Source organism: Geotrypetes seraphini, chromosome 1, assembly GCF_902459505.1.
Source record: "Geotrypetes seraphini chromosome 1, aGeoSer1.1, whole genome shotgun sequence".
Classification (NCBI taxonomy): domain Eukaryota; kingdom Metazoa; phylum Chordata; class Amphibia; order Gymnophiona; family Dermophiidae; genus Geotrypetes; species Geotrypetes seraphini.
The window spans coordinates 426,406,100-426,423,496 of NC_047084.1; the positions used below are offsets into that span (position 1 = coordinate 426,406,100).

At 43.5% G+C, this 17,397-nt stretch overlaps 1 protein-coding gene across 4 annotated transcripts in view; it reads right to left on the reverse strand.

The window, feature by feature from the left end:
* The window catches only part of ZDHHC21 (zinc finger DHHC-type palmitoyltransferase 21), a 56,181-nt gene extending 41,186 nt beyond the window's left edge, over positions 1-14,995 (reverse strand). The window contains exons 1-3 of one of the 4 annotated variants that reach the window (XM_033948736.1): positions 14,848-14,983; positions 13,804-13,991; positions 6,702-6,800 (exon numbers count right to left, since the gene is read on the reverse strand). In XM_033948736.1, the coding sequence (XP_033804627.1) occupies positions 6,702-6,800; positions 13,804-13,957 (253 nt within the window). In that variant the 5' untranslated portion in view covers positions 13,958-13,991; positions 14,848-14,983. Of the gene's footprint in view, positions 1-6,701; positions 6,801-13,803; positions 13,992-14,685; positions 14,825-14,847 lie in introns of those variants that run through there. The other 3 variants (XM_033948826.1, XM_033948914.1, XM_033949003.1) reach the window with 3 other exon arrangements.
* Positions 14,996-17,397: the final 2,402 nt, after the last annotated feature.

Here is a 17,397-nt window from a genome sequence, read left to right on the forward strand (position 1 = left end):
TTATAACACCCCTGAGCCGTCTCTTCCACAAACTGAAGAGCCCTAGCCACTTTAGCCTTTCCTCATAGGGAAGTCTTCCCAACTCTTTTAATCATTTTTGTCACCCTTCTCTGTATCTAATATAATAAAATGCTAGGCCGCGCATGCGCACTAAAAAAAATGTGTTCCCTGATCCGTCCCGAAAACACGAGTGCGCATGCGCACGTTTTACGTCATCACCTACTCTCCACCTCGCGCCACCTATTCATCACCTGCTCTCCACCGATCACTGTTCCTCCTGCACCATGCCACGCCAGGCATGTCCGCAGCCGGCCTCGAGCTCCTGGGGGCCGGCGGCGCTGTGCTGAGGTCCCGCCTCCTGCTTCCGCACTACACGGCGCTGCCAGACCCGGCCCAACACTGAGATCCGCGATCGGGTTGCCATGGAAACCCCGCCGCAGCCTCGCAGCTAGGTAGGGGGACAACAATCGCGCTTATGTTCAAGCCGCCGCCACGACTCCCCTCTCGAACCGCACCAGGATCGAGAGAGGAGCAGCGGCGGGGGCTTGAGCATAAGCGCCATTGTTGTCCCCCTACCTAGCCGCGAGGCTGCGGCGGCCTTCCTCACCCGGCTCACATTGAATCCAAGTAAAGAACCGGGGCTGCCTAAAGAAACAAAGTTTCACGGTGCTTGACCCGCAAAACAATTCCTGCCGTTGCCAAAATTTGGCCCACCGTTCCTTCCCTTCCTCCATCAGGTACAGTTCACCTCCGCCTATGTTAAAAGGAGCTGCTTTGAAATTGGAGCCCTGCCGCCACCGTAACACATTCCCTCTGCCGCGGTCCCATATGTCAGAGAAGGGGCGGGACCAAGGCAGAGGGGAACGTGCTACAGCAGTGGCAGGCCTCCGATTTCGACGCGGCTCCTTTTAACATTGGTGGATTCACTGCACCTGATGGAGGGAGGGAAGGAAAGGTGGTTGGACGCTGTTGAGCCCCTCTTTAGCCTTAGACCCTCTCCTAACTGCTCCCTCCTGTCTCAGACCACTGGAGCACCTAATGGAGGGAGGGAAGGAAAGGTGGTTGTGTGCTGTTGAGCCCCTCTTTAGCCTTAGACCCTCTCCTAACTGCTCCCTCCTGTCTCAGACCACTGGAGCACCTGATGGAGGGAGGGAAGGAAAGGTGGTTGGGCGCTGTTGAGCCCCTCTTTAGCCTTAGACCCTCTCCTAACTGCTCCCTCCTGTCTCAGACCACTGGAGCACCTGATGGAGGGAGGGAAGGAAAGGTGGTTGGGCGCTGTTGAGCCCCTCTTTAGCCTTAGACCCTCTCCTAACTGCTCCCTCCTGTCTCAGACCACTGGAGCACCTGATGGAGGGAGGGAAGGAAAGGTGGTTGTGTGCTGTTGAGCCCCTCTTTAGCCTTAGACCCTCTCCTAACTGCTCCCTCCTGTCTCAGACCACTGGAGCACCTGATGGAGGGAGGGAAGGAAAGGTGGTTGGGCGCTGTTGAGCCCCTCTTTAGCCTTAGACCCTCTCCTAACTGCTCCCTCCTGTCTCAGACCACTGGAGCACCTGATGGAGGGAAGGAAGGAAAGGTGGTTGTGTGCTGTTGAGCCCCTCTTTGCCCTCAGACCCTCTCCTAACTGCTCCCTCCTGTCTCAGACCACTGGGGGGAGGTGCCTGTCTTCAGCTGCAGGGATGGAGGGAGGGAAGAAGAAAGAAGGGGCCCTGGCAAGCGAGTTATCAAAAGCCAACCATAGCCTGGGACCCCTACATGATATGAATAATGACCAGACAACAAAAGGTAAGAAAAATAATTTTATTTTCTGTTTTGTGATTACAATATGTCAGATTTGAAATGTGTCTTGAGGGAGGCTTCTGCCGCGGCTTTGGACAGAGGGGTACCATTTTCGTGGGAGCCGGCCTTCGGAGAGGGTTGGGACACGGGGACGGATGCGGGAGGGGCTGCCGCTGCGAAGGGCTTTGGTGGGGGAGCCAGCCAGACCACAAGTGTGGGGACGTGGTAAGCGCGGATTGGTCAAAGAGCCGCCGCTGCTGAAGCTTTGAAATTGCTCTCCCACCGTCACTCCCTCCCGCCCCGGCTCTGCCTCTGCCCCTGCCCAAGTTCAAAAGCAGGAGACATCTAGCACCCGTTAATCTAACGGGCTTAAACACTAGTCTTTTATAATTCCGCTATATCTTTTCAGATGCGACGACCAGAATTGCACACAGTATTTGAGATGCGGCCATACCAGAGTGATATAAGAGCATTATAATATTTTCATCTTCATTTTCCATTCCTTTCCTGATAATTCCTAACATTTTATTTGCTTTCTTAAACACCGTCGTACATTGAGCTGAGAGTTTCAATGTATCCTCAACAATATCTAAATCCTTTTCTTGGGCAAGGACTCCTAAACTGGAACCCTTCATTACATAGCTATAGCTCAGGTTCCCCTTTTCCACATGCATCACTTTGCACTCGCTCACATTAAATGTCATATGCCATTTTGATGCCCAGTCTGCCAAGGTCCTCTTGCAATTTTTCACAATCCTCTTGCAATTTAACAACTTTGAACAACTTTGTGTCATCAGCAAATTTAATTATCTCACTAGTTATTCCCATTTCTAGAGCATTGATAAATATGTTTAAAAATAAGCAGTCCCAGCTCACAACCTGGGGAACCCCCACTATCTCAATAAACATATCCACGTTTTTTGAAAAAAATATAAATTCAAGGTTCTTAGAGAGGAGTGCTCAATGACTTACTTGCTTATGTATACACAAACCAAACTTAATTCAAAAGAAGAGGAAAAGCCTCAAACTCCAACCCTTGTGTACCTTATTTGTGCAGATAGGATATAACTTAAGGAGAAACCATCTTAGGCAGAAAAACTTATACACTATGGGGCTCATAATCGAAAGAGAAAAACGTCCAAAAACCGGCCTAAGTCGGCACTTGGATGAATATTTCCCAAATACGTCCAAGTGCCGATAATAAAAACGGATTTTGGACGTATTTCTAAATGACCTAGGCCTTCATAGTGCCGCTGAACGACCAAAGCTAAATGAGGCGTTTTGGGAAGACTGTCAAGGGCGGGAGTTGGTCACAACGTGGGCCGGCTTAAACTTAGTCGTACAGCATGTATAACCGAAAGTTATACAGCTCACGATCGACGGAACTTGGACGTTGTGACTTAGACCATGGAAAACATGGTCTAAGTCACAAAAACCCACCTAAAGTTACCAGATAAGCACTGCAAACACATAAAACATACCCCCACACACTACCCCAGTGATCACCGACCCCCCCCCACCCACATAAAAATATTAATCACTCCTTTAAAATTCAGCCTCCAGACCATCATCATCTGTCCGTCTGGCATAGGAAAGTCTAGTCGGTGCACAGAGGTGGCTTAAGTCATCTTGGGGGTGGGTTAGGGACCCATAGAGAGGAGGACCCATGCCCATAAGCCCCTGTAATCACTGCATTGATACTTAAACATGTGCACTCCCCTATACACCCCCCCCAAACCCTTTTGTATTGGCATATAAGTGGCTCCTGCAGCCATAAGGGCTATTGGGGTGGTAGATAGGTGGGTCTAGGGGATTTTAGAGGTGGTTTGGGGGCTCACCATTATCTATAAGGGAGCTGTATTGAGATGAAGACACGGCACCCTTTTTATGAAGTTCACAGCAGTGCCCTGTAAGGTACCCCACTATTTAGGTGCCATGCCTGGGTGTTCAATCCATCACTTTGCAGACCCCTCCCACGTCCAACAGGGCTTGTTCTAGGAATTTTTGACTTGGACGAAAAGTTGGACGGAAATGTGGTATAAAGATGGACGCTTTAGCAACTTGGACGATCAGATCGGCAGGACGTATAATTAGACGATTTTCAAAACAAAAAAAATTTTGGACGTATTTTTCGAAAATGTGTCTTAGGCTGTTTTTTACTTTGGACGACTTGCAAGTTGGACGCAAACGGAGTTAGACATCCCTTTCGATTATGCCCCTCCACACTAACTATAAAGAGGAGATTATTTTGTTTGTTCAAAGATACTAAAGGGTCCTTTTATCAAACCGTGCTAGCGGGGTTAGCGCGTCTGACATTTCATCACGTGCTAACCCCCGAGACCGGCTAAACAACTAACGCCTGCTCAATGCAGGCGTTAGCGGCTAGTGCGGCAGGCGGATTAACGCGTGTTAAACCCCTACCATAGCTTGATAAAAGGACCCCATTAAATGTCTCTTTTGTTATAAAGTGTCTTCTTTACTACAAAGTGTCTATTGGTAATATAAATGTCTATCAAATTATGCTGTGCTCATGCAAACATTAAAAAATGCTCATCAAGATGGAGGGAAAAACGTTTTTCAGTATTTCTTGTACCATTTTTGGTTGTATAGAAATTATAAATAAATAAATAAAAAAGATGGGGGAAAAAAACAGTGGAAATTCAGTAGTTCTCCAATCCTTTTATCAAAATCTTTAAATCAATTTGTACTTATCTATACCAGAAACCTGTTCTTCACCATTCCTCCCCCACAAATTAATCTTGACTCAGGCACAACACTTCAGCCCTAAGGGCTTTTGTTTATGAATTAAATAATCGTCACGTGATTAATTTTGAAGCACATTGGAATACACAGGCCATTGCTTTTTTGGATGTTCAAATAAAAAGGGTGTCAGCAGAGTTTGAGACTTCTGTTCATATTAAACTGACAGATCAGAATACCCTGCTGCATTTTACTAGCATGCACGCTATTCATTCTCATACAAGTATTTCCTTTTCTCAACTGCTATGTTACCATAGAATTTGTTCATCTGATGAAATTTAGCAAGAGAAAGTGACTGGCTTGGTGGCCAAATTTTATGCTAGAGGATGCACAAACCATGTGGTGAAATGTGCCACTAAAAGAGCCTGGTTTAATCATAGAGAACATCTTTTGCAATATAAATAGGAAGTGAAAGAATCTGATGCAGTTGCTTTTGTGCTGAATTATAATATGCATACCCCGCAAGTAGTATGCCTGATTAAGAAGCATTTAAGGATGTTGTTTATTCTTCCTACTTTTCATTATACTATCTTTTTGTTTTTGTATCAGCACAATTCTAATTTATGAGATTATTCATGTCAAGCTATGACCGAGAAGTGCAGGGAGCAGAGGAGGGTGGCTGCTGGCAAGAATTCAAGCTGTGGCAACGGTTCTGTATGTGATCTTAGGAGGATTACTACATTTAAAGATCCAAATTCTGATAAGGAAATTACACTGCAAACTGTTAACTACATGTACTTCAGTAAATGTGATCTGCACTTTAATCTGTCTGTGTAAACTTGTCTAAATTGGACATACATACAGACAATTGTAGACTCGCTTATTGTGTATCCACCAATAAGCCATTAGTGTAACACTTAAATGCACAGTGCTTGAACAACTGCAGCCCAGCCCACAAAGGCGATATTTGGCCTAGGCAGAAAGAACAATGCCTTATTTTCACACTGCAAACTATGAGCCCAAAAGGTTTAAAATTCCACGATTGAATAGAAGGCTTTTTTTGATAGGATATTTTATTGTGATATCATGACACTTCTAGAACATCTCTGAAATGTGCCAACATCTTTTCATCTGAGTAGTATATAAAGGAATGCTATCAGCTGAAGGATCGCCATTATTTGCGCTGATGCAGGAATTCTTCCTCTGATGATGCAGCATGCGAAACAGGGTACTCCTGTTCGGGTTTCAACACAGCAGGCACAGTTGTCAGACATTTGATAAGTGGCCATTTTACAATTTCATTTTTGGATACATTGTTTGGCTGTGCCTGCTATTAATTTTGTACTGTGGAGACTATTTTTTCCCCGGTGCAAGGGAGAGACGGGTTCACTTTTTCTGGAGATTTGTTGAAAGTGGAGCTTTTTTCTTTGACCAATGACTGATGCAGATTGACTGCTTTTGTTTTGTTGGCTATAGCTATGGTTCACTAACTATCATTAGCTGGAACTGAAATTTTTTTTGTGCATTCTCTAGTTTTGATACCATGTGTCTCCCTTTGAATTGGAAGAGAGTAGATTATATACTATATCTAGTAATTTTTCTACTCTGCCCTTTTTGTGAATAGTTGTGAGCAATTGAAATCACCCATTATTATTGTGCTACCTAGCTTGTTAGCCTCCCTAATTTCTGATAACATTTCTGTGTGTCTGTCTGTTCATCCTTGCCAGATGGACAATTGTACAGTCCTCTATCTTTTTATCCCTTTACACATGGAATTTCTATTTACAGAAATTTCAAGGTGTGTTTTGTGTCTTGCAGAATGTTTAGTCTATTTGATTCAAGGCCCTCCTTAATGTATAATGCTGCCTCTCCACTAATTTGATCCACTCTGTCACCGATATAATTTGTACCTGGAATGATAGTATACCATTGGTTATCTTCCTTCCACCAAGCTCATAGATGCCTATTATATCTATCTTTTCATTTAGTGCAATATATTCTTACTCTGGCATTTGCATACAGACATTTCAAACAATGTTTGTTGCTCCTATTTACAACTTGCTCAGCAGTTGACAGTAATAATTTGCAATCTTTAAAATCTGTCTGCTCTGCATTTAAAGACACCTGGTCTACTATGGTCTCTAATGCAACCTCGCTATTGGGATGCCTTTTCTTTCCTGTTTTACTGCTATACGGAAATAAGATGACAAAATAGAAACAAATACCTGTAAGTGGAATCTTTGGGCTTTCTGGTATTTTTCCAGGATCAGCAGTGGAAGCCCTCAGTAATGAGATCAAACAGAACAGAGATGCCAAATAGTACACTGGAAAAAAGAAATCCATACTGTTTATTACTAGAAAAAGGAATTAACTCTGGTAAGCTGGTAGTAGATACTATTCTACCAAGGTAACAAGCATCATTTATTTATTGGGTTAACTGCCTACATGAAGAGATTCACCCAGTGGAACCATGGATATTGAACATCTCCTCATTGTTCCAAGTCTGAAAGAAACATGTTTTTGCAGTTATTAGAATAAATACCTTGTTTTCCATACTGCAAAACTAACAGTATGGTTCAGAAGGGCCTTCATGAAATTGTATTAGTAAAGAAAAAAAAAGATATAAGAAAATTCAATCTGTATTGCTATTTTTGCATGAAGACATGCCATTCTACACAAATTCCTCCCACCACCAAAGTCATTGCAGTCCTTGAACAAAAGCCACACAAAAAAAGATCCCCATCAATGAGTATCATTGTTGCACAATGGCTGAAACTCGCCCTACAATGCCATAGCTCCTAATTCTGTAGCGCTCCAAAACACTGCCTACTCAAGGAACAGTAAACAGACCAGGGCCTCAAGCTTGTGTTCCCTATATGGCAAAGCACAACACTGCTGATGAATTCAAGGAGCCAGCCTCTAACTTTGAGATTATTTTAACCATTAACTAGTTTGTATTTTGGTATAAGTAATATCTATAAGTGAAATAGCCACATCCCATTCACAAGAAACCTAAAAGAAATATTTGACATTACCACATTTCATGCTAGTTTAACTTAAGTATACTGCTTTTAAAAATCTAAACAAATTAAAAATTAGAATATTTTCAGTTTATGACAAACATTGTTGTATAACTAGTGATGACATTAAAAGGATACAACATTTAGAGGGTATTTTACTAAGAGCATGCTGTATTAGAAAATGACTTCTTGCATGTACTACATGTATATTTTTATTACTGTATTTCCAACTTAAAAGTTGGAAAGAATTATACAAAAGAAGTTGAGAATGTATGTGTATTTGTCTGGGGGCAAAATATATTTAAAACTTTTAACAGAATGAGATAAAACTTGGTATGGGAGGAGGGAAAACCTGTAGATCAAGAAGAAAAAAAACCAACCACAGCCCAATGCATTTCTTTAGAAAAAGCAATTCCAAATTCTGCAGGACAGAAACATATAGACAGGAAATTCCTCCTTTCAAAATGGCACGCTTGTTGTCTATTCTCATCACCAAAACTCTCATCTACAACTATCCTACCATCACCCAAACTTGTCCCTATCAACTAACTTACCAACCCATCCGCAAAGATGCAATAAACTCATATTTACAACACACTACAGACAGTAAATGTACTATTCCTGACTGAATAAAATTTCAGCCTTTTAATCTATATTTCATATTGGTTGCAACATGTACTGTCAGCTAGTAACAGTTGCCATCAGCAGGGTAAAATTGAAAGCACTGGCAAAACAAGGCACACACTTGAAGGGCATTGCACAAAAACCTGGTAATACTTGTTCTATTATTGTAGTTAACTTTGTGACATGTCAAAGCAATATCACAATAATAAAAATCAGGGTGGATAAAAATCAATGATTTAAAAAAAAAAATTCTGATTTTTAATTGGATTTTTTTTTTTAATAAAATGCTTTTTTTGAGGGAAAATCTATGGAGCTCCTAATTGAAACAGAAATACGTCTAAAAACCCACCTAAATCAGTACTTGGATGACCTAAAAGACAGGTCGTCCAAGTGCCAATAATCGAAACGGGTTTTAGACGTATCTAAAAACAGCTTAGGCCTTTTCACTGCTGCTATGCGCCTGGAGTGAAAAGAGGTGTTTGTCGAAAAGTGGTTGTGGTGGGAGATGGGCCAACCTAGACGGAACTTATATGCTGTGACTTAGGCGATCTAAAAACAGGTCTAAGAGGCCAGAAGATATTCAAAGTGACCAGATAACCAATGCAGACACAAAGTACAGACCCCCATACACTCCCCCAGTGATCACTGAGCCCCCTCCTCCCCCACCACACAAATTGGAATAAAAACGAACATACCTGCCTCCAGAACATCAGCACCTGGCATAGGAAAGCCTAGTAGAGCTGCACAGAGGTGGCTTAAGTAGTCTGGGAGGTGGGCTAGTGAATCATAGAGGAGGACCCTGGCCCATAAGCCACTCTAACCACTGCATTCATGGTGAAAAATGTGCCTCCACCAAAACCCTACTGTACTGCCATATAGGTGCCACTTGCAGCCATAAGGGCTACTGGGGTGGTAGACAGGTGGGTATAGTAGGTTTTGAGGGTGTTTTGGGGGGCTTCTGCAAGGGAGTTGTGGTGAGATGTTTATGTGGCATCCTTTTTGAGAAGTTCAAAGCAATGCCCTGTAAGGTGCCCCACTACTCTGTTGCCATGTCGGGTTGTCAAGTCCATCACTTTGCCGACTCCTCCCTCGTACAAAAGGTCTTTTTCTAGGCATTTTGAACTTGTGACGATTTTTTGGACGAGAATGTGGTATAAAGATGACGACTTAGCAGCCTGGTTGATCAAACGGCTGGATGTAGAAGTAAAACAATTCTCAAAATAAATAAATAAATAATATGTTGTAAGTATTTTTCGAGAATGGACTTTAGACCCTGCCAACTTTAGACAACTAGCGCCTTAGTTCCAAAACAGACATAGACTTTTAAAAAAAAATTATTATGTTACTCCACCTATCTCAATATACAGTATAGTCCAAAAGTTATTCAACATGAAATAAGGATTTGTTTTTAATTATGTAGAACGAGGATGTATATTTGTGCAAGGTTTACATTTTTTGGTAAATGAATTCTGTGAATCCATTCATAATATCATGGGCATTATTTAAATCAAGTTTTTCTAACTAGTGATTTACATTAATTTGGTAGCTAAAATTTAATGCTAAAAAATGCAAAATCAGGAAGAGTACAGTTTAGGAAGTGAAGAACTTATGTGCATGACAGAAGAGTGGGACTTGGGTGTGATTGTATGCGATGATCTTAAGGTGGCCAAACAGGTTGAAAAGGTGACGGAGAAAGCTAGAAGGATGCTAGGGTGCATAGAGAGAGGAATGGCCAGTAAGAAAAAGGAGGTATTGATGCCCCTGTATAAGACTTTGGTGAGATCTCATTTAGAATACTGTGTACAATTCTGGAGGCTGCACCTTCAAAAAGATAAAAAAAGGATGGAGTCGGTCCAGAGGAATGCGATTAAAATGGTGCATGGACAGATTTAAAGATCTTAATATGTATACTTTAGAGGAAAGGCGGGAGAGGGGGGATATGATAGAGACGTTTAAATACCTATGTGGCATAAATGCACATGAATTGAGTCTCTTTCATTTGAAAGGAAGCTCTGGAATGAGAGGGCATAGGATGAGGTTAAGAGGTGATAGGCTGAGGAGTAACCTAAGGAAATACTTTTTTACAGAAAGGGTAATAGATGCATGGAACAGTCTCCCGGAAGTAATGGTGGAGACAGAGACTGTGTATGAATTCAAGAAGGTGTGGGATAGGCACATGGGATCTCTTAGAGGAAGAGATAATGGTTACTGCGGATGGGCAGACTAGATGGGCCATTTGGCCTTTATCTGCCATCATGTTTCTAAATCCCCAGTCAGTGGCAGGCAGTGTGTGGGAATTGCTGCCGATACTGTGAAGAGATTCAATGATGATTCGGCTCGCCTTCGACTGCAACCTAAAGTAGCAGCGTTAAACAGGCAGCTCCTGGCCTGCCCGCTTGGGCCTTCCCTCTACTGCATCGCTGATGACATTACTGATGATGCAGTAGAGGTACGCCCTGGTGGGCAGACCAGGAGCATCCTGTTTACCTCTGCTACTTTAGGTTGGAGTCAGAGACAAGCCAAATCAGCATCGAATTGGGGGCAGCGTGAATCATTGAGGGGAGTCTTCCGGATTAGCGGCAGGTAGCACGTGAGAGTCACTGCCGATACCGCAACCCAAAGAAGCAAGCCTTGGAGTACAGGGAAGGAGAGGAAGATTATCTGATGGTGCAGGGGGAGGGAAGAGGTAAGAGGAAGAAAACCTGGTGGCACAGGGGGAGGGGAGGGGGAGAAGAAGGAAAGATGGGAGAGTGAGGGAGACATGCATGGTAAGGGGAGTACAAATTGCAAATGGAGAGGAAGGGAAGATTTGTGCATGGAGGGGGATAGAGAGATATGACATAGAACACAAGGAAGGGAGAGAGATAGATAGAGATAAAGGAGAGAAGGAGGGAGACAGTGGATCCAGGAGCAGAATGAAGTGATGGAGAGATGCACAGAATTCTGCCAGGAGTAAACAAAGAGGTAGAAAGGGATGAGAGGGAGAAATGTTGGATATGGGGCTGGTGAAAAAATGCTGCACATGATCCAGAGGATGAGAGAGGGAGAAATGTTGGACTCATGGAGAGATAGAGATAGATGCTGGCTTGGGAAGGGAATGAGATCCGGAGGAGAGGAAGTGTGCAGGAGGAAGAATGAAAGAAATATTGGATGCACACTCAGAAGGAAGTGCAACCAGAGACTCATGAAATCACCAGAAAGCAAAGGTAGGAAAATGATTTTATTTTCAATTTAGTGATCAAAATGTGTCCGTTTTGAGAATTTATATCTGCTTTCTATATTTTGCACTATATTTTTCTGTTTTTCTATAGTTGTTACTGAGGTGACATTGTATATTTTTAAGTTATCTGCCTTGACCTCTTTTGAACCTCTCCCCCCCGAATATAAATAATTAACATTTTCTGTGCTTTGTGTTTTTTAAATTTTGTGGTTACCATTATGTATTAATAAGATATTGTGTGTATATGAAAAATGGATGGAAGAAATTGCATTACAATTAGTACTATTATTATGGGGGTGGGGTCTGGGGCGGAGCTTGGGCAGGTCTGGGGTACAACTTGAGCAGGGGTACACAGCTGATATTTGTTAGGCTTAGTGCAGTGGTGTCAAACTCGCAGCCCACCAGGTACTATTTTTAGGCCCTAAGTATTATAAAGAATGATTCTTTATGGAAAACTTGTGCCTTAAGTGTCCGGTGGTCGCTGTAACCTCACACAAGCACTTTCCTGCATCTGTACGCGATTGTGAGGTGGAGTCTAATCGCGTGCAGACACAGGAAAGTGCTTGCGTGAGGTTACAGCATTGAGAAGAGCAACGTTTCAGAACGTAAGGTAACCATTGGAGGCAGTGCAACTTGTGCGTGTGTCCGAAGCTGGAGGAGGTGAGAGCTGAAGGCGGTTGCGGGCGTGATCGCTGGACACTTAAAGCACTACTTTTCCATAAAGAATCATTTTTTATAATACCGAGGGCCTCAAAATAGTTAGTCCAAAATCTTGTCTCTTGCAGTTGATACTTTGATAGTTTTCCACTTTCTGCATGTTGCACTGCTTTCAGCTATGTATAGCTGAAATTATCAGAAACAATTAAGGAAAGATTTTTAAACTATATTACAACTTTGCACGAGGTAAAACTCATTATAGTTACTATAACGAGTTTTATCTCATGCAAAGTTGTCATTTCTTTAATAAGACATTAACTATTTTTTCTGCGGAACCTGCAAGTACTTATAAATCCAAAATGTGGCCCTGCAAAGGGTTTGCGTTTGAGACCGCTTAGTGCATCTGGGCCTAAGAGTTTCAGAGGAGGGAGAAGGTTCAGTGCCGCCTCAGGTTGCAGAAACTACTTTCAGCCCTGAAGTGAAAAGACATCCTCCGAGAATATTGCACATGATGTACAACTGATGGGGATGCAGTTTGATGATGCTTTGAGAGGTCTTCAGCAGAGTTGGCATTTTCTTGTACCACAAATTCAACTACTGTTTCTCCAGTTTGTTTTTACTGTAGCTAGAGCTTTGGGTGAGCCAATTTGTAAAGGGAACAGAACTTTATATATCACTTTTTCTGTGTGGTTACATAAATCATAGAGGTTTACATATTTTAAACAGGTACTTATTTTTAACAAAACATAAGAACAGCCTTACTGGGTCAGACCAATGGTCCATCAAACTCAGTAGCCTATTTTCACGCTGGCCAATCCAGGTCACTAATACCTGGCCAAAACCCAAGGAGTAGCAATATTGCATCCTACCGATCGAGGGCAAGCAGTTCCCCATGTCTTTCCCAATAACAGACTATGGACTTTTCCTCCTTTTGACTACACTGAAAGGAGTAGCACTGAGCTGTAAAGGGATGTATGACCTTGAAAAAATGTTGACAGTAAAACATGTCGGTTAAGTTATCCCAGCTTTGAAGACCATGTTTAAAATAAGTCACTTATTAACTTTATTAAATTACTCATAGCTTTAAACATAAAATACCATTGAAGATTCGATGATCCAATGAGGAATTAACATATAAAGCCTGGGACCATGAATTATAGGAGTCCGAGGTGGTGTTTCTGAGGATCATATAGTTGATTTGATCAATATATGAAGGTGAGCCACAGATGCACCAATTAAATATTGTTTCACCATTGGAATATCTTAGATTTAGGCTCTCACAAACGTAATACTGAAGATAAGTGCTTAAGATAAATAAACTAACATTAGTCATAACTTAAAAGGTTATGTGACTGAAAAAAACCAATAACAGATCTGAAATCAGTGTGAAAAACTGATTTAGAAAAATGTGCTATGTTGTCAGATGATTCCCCCAAAATTTTTTTTGTTGCCTTGTGTAATTGTATAAGTATCAATTCATAATAACACAAAATTTTTATCCTATAGCATTAAATGTTATCAAACATGCTGCAAGAATATTTCTAAGATTTAGGCATCAAAAGTTTTTGTAGGAACACTTGTGATATATATAATGTGTATTAATAATCAAAGGAAAAAAGACCTCAAAATACCCCTTATATGTGATCAATGCAGCCACAATATTTTCGGGGTGGGTATCATCACTGGTCAAAAACCTTTGTTGGTTTCAAATGTATTTGGTCACTTAAATTGAATTTTCCATTATATATTTTTCAAATTAAGATTTAGGCATCACCAGTCAACAGAAAAGGAGTTCATACCACTCACCCCATATTGCTGAAGCTGAAACATGTCCCTCCTCAAAGTGGGGGAAGAGAATCAGCTTTGGAATGAAGAATGTGTTATAAAACCAGATAAAGACAATCAGACCAACACAACACCAGCCCTGTGGATCAACAACAAAGTGAATCGATAGGCCCATTGTTTACCACCTTCAAGCTTGAAAGGAGAGAAACCTAAAAACAAACAAAAAAACATACAGAACAAAAAAATGAATGAAAGAATGCAGCGTCAAAGAAGGTTACCTGATCCGACTGGACACACAGAGGAAGGGGTTGAGAGGTCAGCACTGTGCCTCTTCACACATCAACATCGCTCCCGCTAAGTTCTCTCTAGTAGTAGTTATGTGACACAACTAGCATCCTCTTAGATTAGAGCAAAACTCTCCTAAAAGTGCATCAACATAATTGTACTACACTATCGCAATAGGGTCTTGCACAAATCCCAGAAAAAAAAAAGCGTGGTTCTTAAACAAACCTGCCTACACAAAATAGCAATTTTCTCAACTGGCCCAGTTTCAAGGATGGTTCCCAGTCGACATCTCTCGCATGGATACAATAGTGGCCTAAATTAAAAAAAGGGGCCCCTAACTCTTAAGCTAGTTGCGATCATGCCCCATAACTCTGGATATCCCCTGAAAAAAAATAAAATCCATCAATTTCTGTGATGGCTGAGTGGGGGAGCTCTGGACCACTTGGCATGTCACAAACACCGAGAACGACATGCTAGATCTGCATTAAGCGGGTCCCAACTTTTCTAAATTATTGGGGAAACTAAACCCAAAGGAAGTTATCTTAAGGTCAAGGAGCTTGTTCAGTGTTGGGGAGGAGGGGTGGGGTTTGCTCAAGCACGCCTAGCACCGGCTCCTACTTGCAGGGCAACAGCTAGTATAGCAAGACAGTGCTCGCTCGCTCTCCCAGAACAGCATCTCTCCCTCTTCTCCGTTCTCACAGAGAGCCTAATCATTTCTATTTCTTCTTCTTCTCCCCGGGACCAAAGGATCTCCCAGCCCGCCGTCCTTCACACACACACCTGCATCTCCAGCGGCAACAGACGCCTCCACCCACGGGCCCGGAAGCCTTCCCGCCGCCAGGACCCGGTCAAAGCCGGAAGTAGGAAGTCGCGTCAGAGGAGGGGGCGGGACCCGGCAGAGCGGGAAAGACTTCGGGGTTGCGACTGGGGAGCGTCTGTTCGGCGCTGTCATTGGCGGCGTGTTTAAAGGACCGTGGGAAGGGGGGGGGGAGAGGGAAGAAGGAGGGCAGTGGGTTCGCGGGGGAAGGTGGGGGAGAGAAGAAAGGGGGAAAGAAGCTGGTGCCGCGGGGCGGGGAAGATAAAAGGAGAGATGCTACATCTACCTGGGGTGGGTCGAAAGAGGGAGAACTGCTGAAAGAGGGTGGGGGAGAAAGGGAAAAGGCGCTGGACTCTCAAGCTGGGGTAAAGAAAGAGGGAGATATGATGGCCACTTGAGGGAGGGAGTGGCGAATAGGATGGGCTAAGTCAGGGGTGGGCAACTCCGTTCCTCAGGGCCGGAATCCAGTCTGGTTTCAGGATTTCCCCAATGAATACGCATGAGATCTATGTGCATGCTCTGCTTTCGATGCATATTCATTGGGGAAATTCTCAAGGACCGGAGTCGCCCACCCCTGGGCTAAATGCAGTGAGACTTGGTGGTCAGCAGGGATCTCAAAGTCTCTCCTTGAGGGTTTTCAGGATTTCCCCAATGAATATGCATTGAAAGCAGTGCATGCACATAGATCTCATGCAGATTTATTGGGGAAATCCTGAAAACCTGACTGGATTGCGGCCCTCAAGGAGGGACTTTGAGACCCCTGGTGATCAGTGTAGGAAAGAGAAACCAGGAACAACAGTATAGTAAGATAAAAAAAAACAACCCAAAAGCTTTATTAATGAATAGACAGTGATCCTGATGCGGCCACATTTTGTCATCCCCTTCCATTATTTATTTATTTCTATTCCGTTCTCCCCAAAGAACTCAGAACAGGTTACAGGTTGACATACATGATTGACATATATGATATACAGTTAACAGATTACAGTTTGCCATAGTTACCACACAAGTTTTTTGATACAAGTTTAATCCTAATTAGACACATACTAGGGATCTAATACCAATATACAGGTTACAATTTGTCATAGTTACAGTGCAAGATTTTTCAATATACGTTTTTTATTCTAATGTGACATATACCAAGGTTATCCCAGGACAAGCAGGCAGCATATTCCCACACATGGGTGACGTCACCGACGGAGCCCCGCAGCGGACAGCCTCGAAAGCAAACTTGCTTGAAGATCTCGATCTTTCGAGTACTGCACCGCGCATGCGCGCGTGCCTTCCCGCCCGAACTAGGGGGCGCATCTCCTGAGAGGATCCTCAGTTCGTTTAATTCCGCGGAGACAAGAAGACACGTTTTCTATCTCTGCAGCATTGCCTTCTCTTCACCGCGGCTGTTTCTTTTCTTTTCTTTAGTTAAGTTCGGTCGCTGTGCTCTTCTTTTTCGGTTTTTCTTTTATAAAAAAAAAACCCATTTTCTTTTATTTTGTCCAGCCGGCGAGCTTTGGGCCTAGGCCCATTCGCTCTTTCGTTCGACACGGACTTTATTTTTTCCATGTCCCGGCCTCTTACCGGGTTTAAACGTTGTCGCCAGTGTAATCGTGTGATTTCGGTCACCGAACCCCACTGCCGTTGTTTACAGTTCCACTCATTCCCCAGAAGACTGTCATCGTTGCTTCACCCTTACTCCATGGGCTTTTCGGCGCCGGTGTGCTCAGTTTTTTCAACTTTTTGGCATGGAGCAACCTTCGGATTCGACCTCGACCTCGGCGGCTGCCCCGGTCTCGAAGGCTTCGGCTCCGACGACACCGACACCTGTGGTCTCGAAGGCCTCGACCCAGACTCCGGCTGGAACTTCGGTCTCGAAGGCCTCGACCTTACCTGCTTCGGTTCCCTCGAAGACAATACCATCCACGAAGTCTTCTACGGGGGGTAAGTCTCCGGGTTCTCTTTCAGGTACCATACCCAAGAAGCCACCAGAGTCCTCGGCACATCCTTCGTCTAAGCGTACCTCCAAGATAAGGGAATACTCACCTTCGAGGTCGCCCTCTTCGGAGCGTACTGCTGTACCTACGAGGTCAGATTCTTCTGTCTCGGTGCCGATGCTGGAGGATATGCTGAAATCTATACTCACCACTCAGATTTCCTCCTTAGTGGCTCAATTGGTCCCGTCCTCGACCTTGCCTCGGACTGATCAGCCTGTCACTCAACTGAAGCTTCCAGTGTCCCGAGGCCGATCAAGGACACCGAAGAACGTTTCTTCATCGGATTCTTCTCCAGACTCACTTCCTCCGAAGCACCGGTCGAAGCATTCGAGATCTATTGCTTCCAAGCTTCGGAAGGAGTCTTCGACCTTGGATACTGAGACTTCTCTGCCTCATTCTTCGAAGCAGAAATATGGATCTCGACACCATCGAGCATCGACTTGAAGCCCTTCTCGACCGAAGACATCACCGTCGAAGCACTCACGTCGAGACAGTTCACCTCACACCTCGACCCATTCTGTGCCA